This window comes from Eucyclogobius newberryi, unplaced genomic scaffold (genome assembly GCF_026437365.1).
Source record: "Eucyclogobius newberryi isolate DKJ021-1_F unplaced genomic scaffold, fEucNew1.0.hap1 SCAF_3, whole genome shotgun sequence".
NCBI classification, from domain to species: domain Eukaryota; kingdom Metazoa; phylum Chordata; class Actinopteri; order Gobiiformes; family Gobiidae; genus Eucyclogobius; species Eucyclogobius newberryi.
Window position 1 is genome coordinate 26,657,906 of NW_027315945.1, and position 17,837 is coordinate 26,675,742.

Genomic DNA, 17,837 nt, shown 5'->3' on the forward strand with positions numbered 1-17,837 from the left:
GAAATCTTACAGTGACTTTGCCGACTTGGTTCTTGCGCACAATGATACTATATCCATACACAGATACCTCCACCTCTCGGACGTAGGAAACAGCTCTGTTCCCTCTATTGTCATTTCTCTCTGTGATTGAGAAGGGCACTAGACCGTCCAAGTCTCCACATGTTTTAGAGATGACGTATCTGCATGTGCCTTGGAAGTCAAAGTTATACTTATCAAAGGTGTGATAGTGTGGGTCGCCCCAGGCCCAGCAGACACCAGTGTACTCTGGGACGCACACAGCTTCACCCTTTTCAACACGACACTTTTCTTTAACACGACAGTTTGCATCTTTGCAGGGATCTACGACAAAGAGAGGTACTTGTAAGTCCACGTATCATCTGTTCCTCCGGTTGTGTCAGAGTGGGCCTTGCCTGTGTTGTAGCATCCCTGAATGCCTTTCTTCACTGTGCAATTGGTGCCTCGAGGACATGAGTGATTTTCACAAACCAGGCCTGTAGTTGAATTACACATACACTTTGTAGTGCAGTCTTCATTGTAAACCACTTCACCAGGCTAAGTGCAAAGAGCATTATTGGGCATCAATATTGACACTTGTTTTCAAATGACTTCATTATTGAAAGTACCTTGTACGTTGTTCCCTGGTCATAGCAGCCACACTCGTCCTCTTTGACACATGTTTGTCCATTGAACATGAACCCTGCGTCACATTCACATCCCTCTGTGCAGCCGGTGGGACACTGCACTATTTCTGTGAGGCCAGGACAGGCAGCAGAGCAGGAATCTGCGCACACTTCATAGTGGCTGTTGGCTGGGCACTTCATTGCTGAAAAATATGAAGACATTGTTTTATTACAAACTATTTAACAGCACTTTGAAAATCGACAGCACTTACGGCAGAAGGAGGGAGACCTCCAGCTTTTCGCATCCACTCCTGCGATTTGACAGTTCAAAGCATAGGCCGCTACACTGTCACAGAGCACCTTTCCTTCTCCATTAGACGCACAGACATCAAAGACACAGTCATCAAAGTACAGCTGTGGGTCCAGTTTACTGTGGCACTCTGAGAAAGGACCTTGTGGAGCTGTTATTATTCCACAGTAGGTGGACCTGGAGAACACAGCCTTTCGTGCTTCGTCACAGTTGGGACATTCATTTCCTTCACAGCCATTGGAACACACAACATTTGGAATGTTGACTTTCCATGATTTTCCAAAGGTGTTGACATTGTCAGTGAGTTTTTCATTAGGCATTTTAAAGTCATCTTTGGGTTTGCCGTTGAAGTTACCGCACAGGCCACAGACCTTATCGCGATAATTGCCAGGCACTGTCACAGTAACAAGGTATATGAGGTTATAGCTGACTCGAAGCCCGAAATCGGTCTCAATCACATAATGAGTCCCCTCCTGGTAGACCAGGACTGCACCGTCCATAATATTTAAAGGGAGATTGTTTAAAATTCCATTCACCTAAAAAGCAATAAAAACAATAAATTACAAAGAGCAGAATACAATAGTCTGAACATTGTAGTATTCTTTAGGTCAGTGTAAGAATTTCTGTTAGTCACAGCAATTACACATAAAAAACAATTCATTTATTCACAGAAAACAATTTAAGTTCAATATTTGTAAACTTGTTGCTGTGTGAAATGTATGAACTTACCAGAACTCCAAACATGTTCTTTCTCATAATGAATGTTGTGTCATAGACTTTCACAGCAACAAGCTTTGTGACTGATGCCCTCCTGTTCCTGGGCCACTCCTCGTTCAACACTTGAACTGAGAAGGACGTGAGGTGTGTTCCCTCCAGACCGCAGCTCTGGGACAGGATATAGGTGCAGGTTCCTTGGAAGTCAAATTTCCTCCCGTCAAAAGAGGTATAGTGGGGATCACCGGAGGCTTGACACACGCCCTTCCCAACTGGGTGACACTTCTGGACGCCATTCTCTATTGCACACTTTTCATTCGGACCACAAGAGAACTTCTTACATTCAACCTAAGGAAAAGAAAAAAACAAATAAACATGTATAGAAATTTAAAACTGGGTTGTTATGTACTTTATTGATTTTTTGTCTTGGCTTTACTGTATTTAAATGTTGATATTCAAATATCATATAATAATATAATATATAAAAATATCATATAATTATGATGTACCTCTCCATCTTGTCCACATTTGCATTCTTCCTCACATTGTCCATTGGGGTAAAACACTTGGCCAAAGGTGTAGTAGCGTTCTTCATAGACACAACCGCACTCTGTGGATTCCACACATTTGTCTCTGCTGAGGATGTATCCATCATCACAGGCGCAGTCCTCTTTACACAATTCCTTACAGTTCTCTGGAGGGCTCAGGCTCTGACAGGTAGCAGGACAAGCATCTGCACAAACCTCATAGTGACTATGGACTGGACACTTCATAGCTGTGAACAAACAAATAAATATATATTAAAGCAAAGCAAGTATGAACTCAATGGTCCTGGGCCCCCATCATGATAATGAGGGATCTACCCACTCCACATATGGCCCTTCTGATGCCATGTTGCCTCCCTGCACACTGCACCAGGAGTCTGTACTGCCTGCTGTGGTGGTAGAGAATCTGCCTGTGGGTCAGTGCAGGTACTTAATACACTAGACTAATACAACATTTAGTCTAGAAAAACATGCTTTAATTGCTGTAACACACCAGGTGCATTGGTACATAAATTGGTCAAGTGTGATGCTATATCCATCCCTTGGGTTTGTCTACATATAATCTTTTTTTGTGAAAGTTTCTTCTTGTGTAAACTAGACATAACCTTTCTCAATCAATGACAAACCCTTTCATAGGATCTGTGTGGTTTCATAGGATCAAGCGATGTGCTTCTTAACATTTTATTGAACAACTCACTATAGTTAATTTAATTGGAGCATTATTAGGCCCGAGCGCCACAAGCTGGCGAGAGGCCAATTAATCTCGTAAGGCCGTGCGAAGCACGGCTGCGAAAGTGCGCACGAAATCGAGCGCGAAGCGCTCGCCCACTTCCAAACACTCACTAACGCACTCCTTCACTCACGCACGCCCCGTTTATACTAATTAGTAGTAGGAAAATGGAACTTTACCATTGTAAATGGGCGAAGCCCGTGCAAAAGTACGCACTAAACGAGCACTTTAAATTTCCCCATATAAAGCACTCATTTGCGCTAAGTAGCTCACGAATACGTTCCCCATATCTTGCATGTTCCGTGCATATAAGCATGTAATGCAAAAATTGAACATTATTACTGTATAGAGGGCCAAAAACACAAAGTGGGCGGAGCCCACTCAAAATTAACGAAAGTACCCGTCAGTGACCAGGGACCCACACCATGAGGTAGGAAAGCGCGAGCGCTTTCCGAAAATGTATAGTTCATGATATTTGAAAAATGGGAAACATTGTTTTCGCATCGGAATATTATTAGGCCCGAGCCCCAGCAGGGCGGAGGGCCTATTGCTCCCGCAACGCTGCCGAAGGCAGCGTTGCAACTGTCTGACCAAACATGCGGGCGCAGCCCGCATGTTTGGTACCCCGTCGCCCCTGGCAAGTACAGTGAACTAGCCCATGCCGAAGGCATGGATCATGCATACTTACTCCTGCTATGACAGAAATAGTCAACAATTAGTGAATGGGCGTAGCCCATTCACTCATAGTTGACAACAGCACTCATAGTTGACAACAGCAACCCTCCTGGCATCGTCCCGTACGCGAGAATCCATGCCGCAGGCATGGGCCATGCTTGTATCTGCTCAAATCAATGGAAGTCTATGGGGAGTGGGCGGGGCACCCCGACGGAATAGGGAGTGACGAGCGCGTAAGCGCTCGTAATGATGATTCCACCCCATGGCGGCATCGGGAAGGCATAGAGCTTTCAAACAATGTATAATTTGTTGTTATAGTGGAAACGGCTATATTGTTTTTGCTAAAAATATTATTAGGCCCGAGCGCCACAAGCTGGCGAGAGGCCTATTAATCTCGTAAGGCCGTGCGAAGCACGGCTGCGAAAGTGCGCACGTAGTGCGCACGAAATCGAGCTCGAAGCGCTCGCCCACTTCCAAACACTCACTAACGCACTCCTTCACTCACGCACGCCCCGTGCATACTAATTAATAGTAGGAAAATGGAACATTACCGTTGTAAACGGGCGAAGCCCGTGCAAAAGTGCGCACTAAACGAGCACTTTACATTGGGATGACGACCGCTTCGCGGTCGTCATCCCCATATAAAGCACTCATTTGCGCTAAGTAACTCACAAATACGTTCCCCATCTCTTGCATGTTCCGTGCATATAAGCATGTAATGCAAAAATTGAACATTATTACTGTATAGAGGGCCAAAAACACAAAGTGGGCGGAGCCCACTCAAAATTATCGAAAGTACCCGTCAGTGACCAGGGACCCACACCATGAGGTAGGAAAGCGCGAGCGCTTTCCGAAAATGTATAGTTTATGATATTTGAAAAATGGGAAACATTGTTTTCGCATCGGAATATTATTCTTTCTTTCTTTCTTTCTTTCTTCTTCTTCTTCTTCTTCTCGGGACCAACCCCCCTATTTTTCACCCAGTGAACATTGACGAAAAGTCACAAAAATTTGCACACCTCTAAAAATCGTGCCTCTCTACATTCTGGCTATTTCCCTTTTCTAAAATAAAAAAAATTGGCGCGTCAGCGCCACCAAATGTACCAAAAATGCATTGAGAGATGGGAAATGACCCAAAAAAAATCTGATCGTAGAATCATGAAATTTGGCGCAGAGGTAGATGGTGACAAGAGAAGTAAAAAATATTATTACGGCAACGCCGTCCCCCGAACCAAATGTCGGCCATATTACTTCAAAAATGGCTAAACATGACTTCGGAGTTTTTCCAAACGTCGTACTTTTACGAACTCCTCCCAGGGCGTTGGCCCTAAAAAGCTGAAATTTGGTGAAAATGCTACTGAGGAGTGGGACATCAAAAGTTATCCAAATTACATTGATACCTCTCACGGTCTCTGTGCGGCGAAGCCGCAAACTGTAACTAAAATTTCAGAAATCTCCCATATTTAAAATTTCTGCCGTTTGCGCAGATAAAGTCCGAATTGCGTCAAATTAGAATCAGTTGTTAAACTCTTTGCCCTAAACCTACTTGAAGTGAAATAAATTCATTTGGCGCCACAGCGCCCCCTACAGATTTTATATGGAGGTTAAATGTTTAGTTTTGCGAAATTATATGAAATTTGACACACAACTCAATTTTAGCATCCCCATCAAAAAAGTCAATGAGACCCATGTCATAATTGTTATGGCGTTGCCGTAACGATGACCGAAACCTCCCATGTTATTCCAATGGGGCCAGAACATGTTTACACTTTAGACTTTCACAAACTCCTCCCAGGGCGTCAGCCCTATTAACCTGAAATTTGGTGAGACTCATCTTCAGGACCATCAAAAGTTATCCACATTTTCATTCAAAGAGTCACGGTGTCTGTGCGGCAAAGCCGCACATTTTGCCAAGAATTCAAAATAAAATTGCTTTTTGATGGTAAAACAAAGGGGAGAACATGTGACAGCGTCACAGATTCAGCAGTAGGCGTGATAAAAGGACAATTGGGGCGCGTTAGCGCCCCCTCCTCTTGCGGCGTGGCGGCGGTGTGGCGGCGGCGTGGCGAGGGCCGATCATTGCCGCTTGCGGCTATATTCTTCTTCTTCTTCTTCTTCTCGGGATCAACCCCCCTATTTTTCACCCAGTGAACATTGACGAAAAGTCACAAAAATTTGCACACCTCTAAAAATCGTGCCTCTCTACATTCTGGCTATTTCCCTTTTCTAAAATAAAAAAAATTGGCGCGTCAGCGCCCCCAAATGTACCAAAAATGCATTGAGAGATGGGAAATGACCCAAAAAAAATCTGATCGTAGAATCATGAAATTTGGCGCAGAGGTAGATGGTGACAAGAGAAGTAAAAAATATTATTACGGCAATGCCGTCCGCCCAACCAAATGTCGGCCATATTGCTTCAAAAATGGCTAAACATGATTTTGGAGTTTTTCCAAACGTCGTACTTTTACGAACTCCTCCCAGGGCGTTGGCCCTAAAAAGCTGAAATTTGGTGAAAATGCTACTGAGGAGTGGGACATCAAAAGTTATCCAAATTACATTGATACCTCTCACGGTCTCTGTGCGGCGAAGCCGCAAACTGTAGCTAGAATTTCAGAAATCTCCCATATTTAAAATTTCTGCCGTTTGCGCAGATAAAGTCCGAATTGCGTCAAATTAGAATCAGTTGTTAAACTCTTTGCCCTAAACCCACTTGAAGTGAAATAAATTCATTTGGCGCCACAGCGCCCCCTACAGATTTTATATGGAGGTTAAATGTTTAGTTTTGCGAAATTATATGAAATTTGACACACAACTCAATTTTAGCATCCCCATCAAAAAAGTCAATGAGACCCATGTCATAATTGTTATGGCGTTGCCGTAACGATGACCGAAACCATCCATGTTATTCCAATGGGGAAATCGCCAGAACATGTTTACACTTTAGACTTTCACAAACTCCTCCCAGGGCGTTAGCCCTATTAACCTGAAATTTGGTGAGACTCATCTTCAGGTGTGGACCATCAAAAGTGATCCACATTTTTATTCAAAGAGTCACGGTGTCTGTGCGGCAAAGCCGCACATTGTACCAAGAATTCAAAATAAAATAGCTTTTTGATGGTAAAACAAAGGGGAGAAGATGTGACAGCGTCACAGATTCAGCAGTAGGCGCAATAAAAGGACAATTGGGGCGCGTTAGCGCCCCCTCCTCTTGCGGCGTGGCGGCGGCGTGGCGAGGGCCGATCATTGCCGCTTGCGGCTATATTTTTTTTTGTTCTTCATCTGCGCTTTGCGCTCTAATTTGACCCCCTGAACATGCTCAAAAACTCACCAAACTTTGCCCAAAATTCAGAATCGGCGAAAAATGTGACTTTTTCTAGGCCATTTTTTTTTTCGTCAAAAAATGGCACCGACAAAAGTCAAAATACATTGCGCCTATGGGAGACGCCCCGAGGTCAACTTTGTCGTAGAGCTACGAAATTCGGAACACGCATTCCTCTCGTGAGGACAAAAAAAAAATATTATTGTGGCCACGCCCCCAGACTTACCCTATGCCCGCCATCTTCCTTTGAAAATGAAAACACGCTGAGTTAGCCATTTTGTTTACGTCAAACTTTGACGAACTCCTCCTAGGGCGTTTTGCCCACCAACTTCAAAATCGGCGTACGTCCTCTGGACAAGTGGGGCATCTAAAGTTATCCAATTTTTTGAGATACCTTTTATGGTCTGTGTGCGGCGCAGCCGCAAAGTTGGACAACTTATTTTGAGATATTGCTAATCTAAAAATTGCTCCCATTTGATCAAAACGAGTCTGATTAGGACCAAATTTGAATCAGTTGTTAAACTTTCAAGTTTGGACCAGTTTAGGATGACAAAATTGAAATGGGCGCGATAGCGCCCCCTACAGAGTTGCCTTTGAGTGAAGATTGATGGACAAAAACTGGTTTTACACAAATGTTCCAAACTTTGCCCAAAATTCTATTTTGGGGTCCCGAGAAAAAGGCCAATCAAACTTATGCCTTAATTTTTACGGCGTAGCCGTAGCCATGACGGAAACCTCCCATGTATTCCCTATGGGAAAATCGCTAAATCTCTCGAATATCCACATTTTTCTGTTTCACACTTTAACGAACTCCTCCTAGGGCGTTTTGCCCACCAACCTCAAAATCGGTGTACGTCCTCTAGACAAGTGGTGTATCTAAAGTTATCCAAATTTTAAGGATAACTTTTACGGTCTCTGTGCGACGGAGCCGCAAACGTTTCCCAGAATTCTGACTATTTGGCCTTCAGAGTGGCCTATAAACAATAGAGTTTTTCCAAATGACATGATATTTTGAACAAAATTCTAATTTGCCATCCTGATCATAAAAGTATGAGAGCCAAAGTCATATTTTGTACGGCGTAACCGTAGCGATGACAGAAACATCCCATGTTATCCTTATGGGAAAATCGTAGAATCGCTCAAATCACCACATTTTTACGCTTCACACTTTAACGAACTCCTCCTAGGCAAGGCAAGGCAAGGCAAGTTTATTTGTAGAGCACATTTCATACACAAGGCAATTCAAAGTGCTTCACACAGCAGGAAAAATGCATTCAAATCACAAAGAAATTACAGAAATACAATAAAATTAACTAAATTAAAAATTATCAATCCAACTGATTTTCTAAACTAATAAAATCACAAACAAAAGAGAAGAGTGCAAAGAAAAAATCCTTTCAGTCATATGCGCAGCTAAACAAAACAGTTTTTAGCTTAGATTTGAACATTGTCAGAGTAGAAGCCTGTCTCACATCTTCAGGAAGACTGTTCCAGATTTTAGCTGCATAAAACTGAAACGCAGATTCCCCATGTTTTGTCCTGACTCTGGGCACCAGCAGGAGGCCGGTCCCTGAGGTCCTCAGAGTCCGAGATGGTTCATATGGCACTAACATATCCAAGATGTACTTTGGTGCTAGGCCATGGAGAGACTTGTACACAAGCAGAGCTGCTTTAAAGTCTCTTCTCTGAGCCACAGGAGCCAGTGCAGAGACCTGAGAACAGGACTAATGTGCTCATACTTCCTGGTTCTGGTCAGGACCCGAGCAGCAGCGTTCTGGATGTACTGCAGCTGTTTTACAGCTCGTTTGGAGAGACCAGTGAGCAGGCCGTTACAGTAGTCTAATCTACTGGAGACAAACGCGTGGATAAGTCTCTCTAAATCTGGTTTTGACAGTATATTTTTGATTTTGGCAATGTTTTTTAGATGGTAAAAAGCTGCTGATGTTATTGATTTGATGTGGCTATTAAAGTTCAAGTCTGAGTCCATTATTACCCCCAGATTTCTAATTTGGTTTGTAGGTTTTAGAGCGAGACTCTGGAGGTGACCGCTAACACTTTCTCTTTGTTTCTGTGGGCCAAAAACGATCATTTCAGTCTTGTCTGAGTTCAGCTGGAGAAAGTTGTTTTGCATCCACAAACTGATCTGTTGGATGCAGTGACAGAGTGAATCCACTGGTCCATAGTCACCTGCCGATAGTGAAACATAGATCTGAGTGTCATCTGCATAATTGTGATAGGACACATTTTCACTGCGTATCAACTGACCCAACGGCAGCATGTAGAGGTTGAACAGAAGGGGACCCAGGACTGACCCTTGGGGCACTCCACAGGTCAGGGTCATGTGGTCTGAGACACAGCTACCAATTTCAACAAAGTACTTCCTGTCTTCCAGATAGGACCTTAACCAGTTTAGGGCAGTGCCAGTGATGCCCACCCAGTCCTCTAGTCTCTGTAAGAGGATCCCATGATCGAGAGTGTCAAAAGCAGCACTCAGATCTAACAGAATTAAGACTGAGGCTTTGCCCGTGTCAGTGTTGAGGCGGATGTCATTTGTCACCTTGACAAGAGCAGTCTCAGTGCTGTGATGAGGTCTAAAACCTGACTGAAAAACATCAACTCCTAGGGCGATTGTCCAATCAAGTTCATATTTGGAGAATATCATCTACACAAGCGGGGCATCAAAACGTATCCATATTTTGATTCTAAGTGCTACGGTCTCTGTGTGGCGGACCCGCAAATATATGTCAGAAATGGGAAAACAGCGGAATCTCTAAAATGACCACATTTTTACGCTTCACACTTTAACAAACTCCTCCTAGGGCGATTGCTCGATCAAGTTCATATTTGGGGAGAATCATCTACACAAGCGGGGCATCAAAACTTATCCATATTTTGATTTTAAGTGGTACGGTCTCTGTGCCGTGGAGCTGCAAATATACTGTCACAAATGGGAAAAACGCCAAATCCTTGAAATGTTCACATTTACGCTTCACACTTAAACAAACTCCTCCGTGGGCAATAGCTCGATCAAGCTTTACTTTGGGAAAAAAATCTACACAAGCGGAGCATCAAAAGTTATCCATATTTTTATTCCAAGTGTCACGGTCTCTGTGCGCTGGAGCTGCACATTTGACCGACATTTGTGTTCATTTGCACTGGTTAAGCACAGCATTGAACATGTCCAATGTGTCACTGTCTTAGTTCTTTGACAATGAGGGCGCATCAGCGCCATCTCTGTAAAATGCAGAGAGCAGAGTCGGAAGGCCGGCGGCCCACGAGGGCCGTTGGATGCCGCTTGCGGCTTTAATTTTTCTTGTTCTTCTTCTGCGCTTTGAGCTCTAATTTGACCCCCTGAACATGCTCAAAAACTCACCAAACTTTGCCCAAAATTCAGAATCGGCGAAAAATTTGATTTTTTCTGGGCCATTTTTTTTTTCGTTAAAAAATGGCGCGACAGCGCCACCGACAACAGTCAAAATACATTGCGCCTATGGGAGACGCCCCGAGGTCAACTTTGTCGTAGAGCTACGAAATTCGGGACACGCATTCCTCTCTTGAGGACAAAAAAATATATATTACTGTGGCCACGCCCCCAGACTTATCCTATGCCCGCCATCTTCCTTTGAAAATGAAAACAAGCTGAGTTAGCCATTTTGTTCACGTCAAACTTTGACGAACACCTCCTAGGGCGTTTTGCCCACCGACTTCAAAATTGGTGTACGTCCTCTAGACAAGTGGGGCATCTAAAGTTATCCAATTTTTTGGGATACCTTTTACGGTCTGTGTCCGGCGCAGCCACAAAGTTGGACAACTTATTTTGGGATATTGCAGATCTAAAAATTGCTCCCATTTGATCAAAACAAGTTGTTCAACTTTCTAGTTTGGACCAGTTTATGATGAAAAAATTGAAATGGGCTCAATAGCGCCCCCTACAGAGTGACCTTTAAATTAACATTGAAGGTCAAAAATTAGTTTTACCAAAATTTTCTAAACTTTACCCAAAATTCTATTTTGGCGTCCCGATCAAAAAAGCCAATCAGACAAATGCCTTAATTTTTACGGCGTAGTCGTAGCGATGACATAAACCTCCCATGTTATCCCTATGGGAAAACCACCAAATCTCTCAAATTACCACATTTTTCTGTTTTACACTTTAACAAACTCCTCCTAGTGCGTTTTGCCCACCAACTTCTAATTCGGTGTACGTCCTCTAGACAAGTGGGGCATCTAAAGTTATCCAAATTTTTTAAGGATAACTTTTACGGTTTCTGTGCGACGGAGCCGCAAACTAGACTAGACTTCTAGACTCTTTGTAGTTCTAGTTCCCAGTCAGTGTATCAAGTGTATCTGAGAGTTGAACCTGCTGATCCACAGGCAGATTCTCTACACCACATTAAGCAGTAAAGGCTCCTGGCACACTTTACAGAGAGGCTGCATGACTTAAAAAGGGCCACATGTGGTATGAGTGGATTATTCATTATCATAAATGGAGGGACATGGTCACACACGAATAAGAAAACCAGAACAGTAGTCCAAAGTGTGGGAGTAGAAACCTGCTCAAAAACAATGTCCTCTGGTGTTCAAAAGTGGAATTAATTAGAGTTATTAGAAAAATAGATTTATTATTTTTGACTCCTTTTTTAACATTTACACCTTTAAAATTGAGAAGAAAACAAACTTACCACAGAACTGACTGGTGCGCCAGCTGTAGACCTCGGCTCCTACTGCTTGACAAGCAGAAGTGTAGGTTGTGATAGACTGACACAGCACATCTTTTCTTCCTCTAAACAGGCAGACGTCATACACACAGTCTTCAAAATAGCCTGCAGGGTCTACTTTGGCATGGCAGTCACGGAAAGGACCAGTAGGATCTCTGATAATGCCACAAAAATCTTCTTTCTCATATTGAACCATCTCAGTTTTGTCACAATCCGGACAATTTCCTTTACATTGGTCAACACATCCTGGTATCTCTGCCACTCTCCAGCTTGCACCAAAGTCTGCTGGATTGGCAGGATTGTTGCCGTTTTTAGGAATGAGATCATCCGCTGGTTTATCATTGTAGTTGCCACATAGGCCACACACTGCTCCCATGTACACACTGGGCAGAGTTACAAAAACAGCACTTTGCCAGTTGAAGATAACCTTTAGTCCAAAGTTTGTGTGAACGACGGCGTACATCCCACTTTTGTACACATTCACATCTCCATCTTGAAGACTGATTGGGAGGTTTACTAACTCATTATTTAGCTGTGAAAGAAATCAATGTAAGTATTTCAGAAAAACTATTACTACATCTCTAGCTGTAAACTCACCAGGATACGTCCTTTATGTGTTTGTGTAATCACAATGCTGATGGAGAAGACCTTGACTTCCACTAACTTAGTGTAGGAAACAGCTTTATTGCCTCTGTTGTTATTCTGCACATAAACTTCAAATGGCACTAACTCAGGATCCTCGGAGCACAGAGCAGTAAGCTGATAAACACACGTGCCTTGGAAATCAAACTTCTTCCCATCAAAGGTCTTATAATGGGGGTCACCTGTGGCCTGACATGTTTTGGCAGAGATGGCTGCACACTTCCTGATGCCATCTACAACTTGACACTGCTCTCCATTCCTACAGCCTTTGTCTTTGCAATCCACCTTTTGGCTTTTGGGATCACATCTGCACCACTTCTGACAGTTCTGGTCTGCCCAAAACGACTCTCTGGCAGGAACATAACGCCCGTTGTAGGTGCAGCCACATCTTTTAGCAGGAACACATCTATTTCCACTCCTCAAAAAGCCCTTTCTGCAAGTGCAGCTCTCAATACAGGGGCGTTTGCATTTTGAGGGCGCGTCGGGATCAGAGCAGGTGGCAGGGCAAGCGCTGCCACAGAGCTCATACTGACTGTTGGCTGGACATCTAGATGCTAAACAAGGAAAAATACACAATAATAAAATTATTCAGAAACACATATCAGGTTTACTTGTTTTTTAAATTACTCACGGCATTTGGCCATTCTTCTCCATCCACTGACCACAATTCCTGCACTTTGACAAGCATCGCTGTAGGTTTCCAGAGCTTTGCAGAGGAAATATCGCTGACCCTTTCCCATGCAGATGTCATATTTACAGTTTTCAAAGTAGGCTTGTGGGTCAATGACACTATGGCATTTGCTGAATGGGCCATTTCTGACTTTAGTGATAAGCCCACATCTTAAGTTTCCCTCCCATATCGTCATTAGCTTGTGTTCACATGTCTCACAATTGCCCACACAGTCATCTCTGCACAAAGCCCCTTGCGTCAGCCCCGGGACCTTCCAGCTGCTGCCGAATGCAACCACGTCTCCTGCCTGGTTGCCTGAAGGTGTGGTGAAGTCATCTCTGGAGTTTCCGTTGAAGTTTCCACAAAGGCCACATGTTTTTCCACTGTAAGAGGGAGACAGGGAGAGCACCAGAGAGTGCTCCCAGTCGTACCGCACACTCAGACCAAAGTCAGTGTCAATGACCACAGAACGACCACTCTGAGAAAGGACCAGTTTGTTGCTATTCAGAGTGACAGGCAATGCCCAACGATTGTTATCAATCTAGAAGAGGGAAAGAAAATAAAGACGTGTATTGTTTATAGTAATACATTTTATAATAGTGTTTAATGTTGAAAAATATCTTACCCTGACATAACCTCTCTCAGACCGGGCCACAATAATAGTTGTGTCATACACCTTTACTATGACCAGGCCAACGTATGACACTTTAACGTTCCCTCGGTTTTCATTTTGAGCGAGAACCTCAAACGCTGGAAGATTGTCACTTGGCATACAGTTTTTAGCGATGACATATGTGCAGGTGCCCATGAAGTCATAGCGTCGCCCATCAAATGTCTTGTAATGCGGATCCCCCATTGCCCAGCAGGTGGCAGGTGTTTTGGGCACACACATGGGAGAGCCATCAATCATCTGACACTCTTTATTGTCACCACATTTAACCGTGCTGCATGTAGGAGATTCCCCTCCAGGACCTAAAGGAAGAAAAAAATAAAATAAAATGTGCCTACTTTCTGTTAACTTTGGCAAGTCTTTTTTAAAACTTGAAAACCTTTGTGCTTGTCTCCCCCTGAGGAATCATCTACTTCAGTAGATTAGTCCAGATTACTACAACAGAATCTTTTTTCTACTACTGTCACTATGTTTCCTAACACCTACCCTAATACATTTTTAGGTATACTTTGTGATAGAATCATATTTTCTTGAAAGTTAGATCATTGAAAATTTCTGCCTGGACAGGCTTCCAATCTATAACAATATTGATTATATACACCGTAGTATTAATTAATTTTAATATTGGAAACTTTAGGGTGCATCTGATCCAAACTCTGGTCCGATTGGAAAGGTCGGTTTTGGTTCGATTGAATCAAACTCTGGCACGATTCGTCTGAATTGTGGAAGATACAATGTCCTCAATCAAACCAAATCCACTTCAGTTTGTATTGTGGATGCAACCTTAAATTTGGTGTACAATAAGGGGTTTATGTGTGAGTGAGTTATGTATAAACTTCAACTGCCAAGAGAGAATGGTGGGACTGAATGTGTGAGTCAAAATAGTCCCGTTTAAAAAAATGAGAAAAAATAAATTACCTGGTCTAATAGTAGAAAAAGCTTCAGTTGTAGTCATCTGGACTCAGTTTGAAAAACTGAGTCCAGATGACTACAACTGAAGCTTTTTCTACTATGGAACACGCCTGGACGAATGAGGGATTACACCGACATACCTGGTCTAATGCATTGTCCTGGTGCACCGTATCCGTTCATCTCAGCCAACCCGATGCTGTACAGACCAAACAAGGGGCCGGTGCTTGAAACTGTGAGGCTGGAACCATCTTCTTTTAGGCTATAGGACATCTTGGCCCATGAATACTCTGTTCCTTCAACTCTTCTCCACTGTACATCTCTGGGCACCACTCCATTAACTTTGATGTCTACCATTTCATTCGTTTTTGCCACTATCAAAGCCTGATTATCAAACCCATTTAGACCCTTGAGTTCATATGCAGAACAGAAGAGATTTGAGGGCAATACGTTTGTCAGAAATGGGTCGAAGTATTTTCTCCTGCCCATGGTAACACCATTGAAGAGCAGGAGGACTTGGATGGCATGGTCAGCTTCAATGGCCAGTGTTGCAGGCGATGTGTAGGTGATTTCCTTTGAGTCTCCTTTTTTCATTTCCAAAACGTCTTTCTGTTGGCCATTTTGGACAGTTACTCGAGTATTCTGTGATGACTGGATATAGACACTGTCAAATCTTGTCTGGAAGCTCAGTGGGGGTATGATGAAGTTCACACCCCATTTGCTAACTGGCAGCAGCTGCTCATAGACGTGGTTACATTTGGAGAAGCGCATGGTACAAGTGTGACCTGAGAAAACGGCAACTGGTTTTGTGGAGGTAATTTGTGTACCAGAGAGGTCGGCATGGCTCTGAAACTGCACGCTTTCAAAAGGCTGAAGATCTAGTTGTAATTGTTGGCCTCTATTGTACACTTTGCCCCCGAATCTAAGAACACCTGTCAGACTGATTTCTAAACTGTTGGCCTCCTTCCCGTTCGTCACAACAAATTCCTTATAGGTTTCAGGAGGAGAACCAGCAGGAGTAAAGAGGAAATATTCAGTGCCCCATTCAGTAGACGGCAAAATTAAAGAGGTATCAGTAGTATAGAGCTTGTTGTTGAGGGAGGATACAGTGACTTGTGCAGAAGCTTTAATGTGAACAGTATTGGGGGACTTCCCAGTGCCGCTCAGTTCTACTTTATTGGGCAGGGAGATGGTGACGCCCTTTCCAGCCTTCAGGTCCTCATCTTTCTGAAAATGTAAAGAGGGCACTGTGACAGTAACGTTAGTGTCGGTGTCAACAGCAGTGATATGCAACTCGAAGCTCGGGGTGTCATAGGTTGGAAGATAATTCTGCATAAAAGAGAGGGCAAACTCTTTCCCTGCCCACAGCGCCTGGCATGGGCCTGAAAGAAACAAAAAGCAACTGTAATCCCGACATATGTTTTTTGGGGAAAAGAAAATATTACATAACATCATGTGCTAAACAGTGAACAGATGCAGACTATCTAGTCTATTATGGATGGATTGCCTTTTGTGATAACCACTTACATAGATTTGTACTGCTCACTCTGCTCCACTGCAGCACTCCATTAGTTATTTGCACAAACAATATAATTACTTAAAAGAAATATTATCAATATGTGCCTTTGCTGTGAAAAGAACATTCAGGGCCCTGCCAGAGCCTGAGGGATTTAGATGACACTTCTGTGTGACCCACTCGCTATAATAGATCACTCTCAATAGCAGCAGAAGGTAAATGCTATTCCCAACAAAAGCTATTTTCTATTTAGATGGCCATTCTTTGTGCTGCTCCCTTGAATTCTTCACCTGTTTAACATTAGGTTTCTTTCACAGAGGCACCAGCTTCTGCACCAACAATGGACTCAGCTGATGGAGGTGACGACACGGATACTTCACGACACATTAAACCATGACTTGGCCACACACAGGGCCAGAAATAAAGAGCTGCCAACAGTCAACAGTCAATACTATATGGTGATATTCCCCATTAGATTTAAAACTGTTTGTAAAAATGTGCTAACAGATATATGACATGATGTAAAATGACCAAATTAATCTCAATAAAGATCAACAGAAATAGGAAGAAACACCTTTAAAACAATGAACTTACAGCTCTGGAAAAGCAGTGCAGCACAAAGCAGCAACAGGGAACCCATGGCTGAAAGACAATTTAGTATTAATTAAATTTGAATTATCTAATAGTATTTCTTGAGCTTTTCTTACCTGCTAAGATGCACACTATAGAGAAATTTAATATGCATCAATTTATATAGGATATTGCCACAAAAAGGTGTGACCAATCACAATATGAGTTGGCTGAACCAACCCACCACAAATGAGGGCTGAATGTGAGATAGAACAGTGTGTGTGTGTGTGTGTGTGTGTGTGTGTGTGTGTGTGTGTGTGTGTGTGTGTGTGTGTGCGTGCGTGCGTGCGTGCGTTTACAAAGGAATAAGGACTTTAATAATTGATAACACACCCATTTGAGTCAATCTCATGACACAAACGATGTTGGGAATCAGAGCTCTATAAATTCTGAATGTTCTAATGGGCACAAAATATGAAGCTGTATTTATATTCCCATAAGACTTAGATTGAGATAAATAAATACACAAGAAAAAAAGGTCAATTTGAACATTAATAGTTTTGATAATATCTTAATATTTTGGTCACACAAAATATTGCTGGGAGGGTGGTGTTATTTCCAACATTTTCCTAATTCCCTCAAATGCCTTTTTTAGCTTTTCCATTATTCTGATCCCAAATCTGAGGAGCACCTGGGTACAAAATATTTGCAAACACTAGTTTTCCAGTAGCGTCATCATGCATTGGACCTGGGCTAATCCAAATTCAAATACAATGGTTTCAATGGGGGGGGAGGGTGACAGCAGACCTGATCAACCTAATGCTTAAGTAATCATTCAGCATGGAAAATGTAGTGGCATCCGTCATACAGGGATAACAAACGTGTCAACCTAAGGCGCAAAATTATTTTAAGAAGAAGAAGTAAATACGGCTCACCCTGACAAAGTTTGCATTAGCTTTGAGGCATGAGGTCACCTTAAGCAATTGGGTAAGTCAATAATAAGTGTATTTGCATTGACTTCCCAGACTGATGTAGTAGACACTGATAAGAAGTTATTTGGGTTTCAATTCCACACCGAAGCACACAGGGAAGGATTCCATCTCTGGACCACGACCACATTTTACTTATGGTCTGGTTCTTTGTAAATTGGAGACTCACCTGCCGGCAAGTGCAGGAGGGACATCTGCAGCCCATTCATCGTCTGAGAGGACGAAAAAGACATGGTCTGC

At 42.9% G+C, this 17,837-nt stretch overlaps 1 protein-coding gene and 1 long non-coding RNA gene across 2 annotated transcripts in view; both read right to left on the reverse strand.

Moving 5' to 3' along the window:
• Nucleotides 1-13,829, reverse strand: part of LOC140374544 (IgGFc-binding protein-like) — a 52,289-nt gene extending 38,460 nt beyond the window's left edge. The window contains exons 1-10 of the mRNA XM_072461483.1: nt 13,569-13,829; nt 12,905-13,484; nt 12,229-12,827; nt 11,596-12,163; nt 2,154-2,419; nt 1,660-1,992; nt 893-1,466; nt 624-823; nt 411-552; nt 11-339 (exon numbers count right to left, since the gene is read on the reverse strand). Of these exons, the coding sequence (XP_072317584.1) occupies nt 11-339; nt 411-552; nt 624-823; nt 893-1,466; nt 1,660-1,992; nt 2,154-2,419; nt 11,596-12,163; nt 12,229-12,827; nt 12,905-13,484; nt 13,569-13,799 (3,822 nt within the window). The 5' untranslated portion in view covers nt 13,800-13,829. The remainder of the gene's footprint in view (nt 1-10; nt 340-410; nt 553-623; nt 824-892; nt 1,467-1,659; nt 1,993-2,153; nt 2,420-11,595; nt 12,164-12,228; nt 12,828-12,904; nt 13,485-13,568) is intronic.
• A 1,694-nt stretch (nt 13,830-15,523) lies between these two features.
• On the reverse strand, nt 15,524-16,835 carry LOC140374148 (uncharacterized). The gene is made up of 3 exons (XR_011929072.1): nt 16,746-16,835; nt 16,633-16,680; nt 15,524-15,904 (listed from the first exon to the last, which is right to left on the reverse strand). It is a non-coding gene; the product is annotated as an uncharacterized lncRNA (long non-coding RNA).
• Between the last annotated feature and the right edge of the window lie 1,002 nt (nt 16,836-17,837).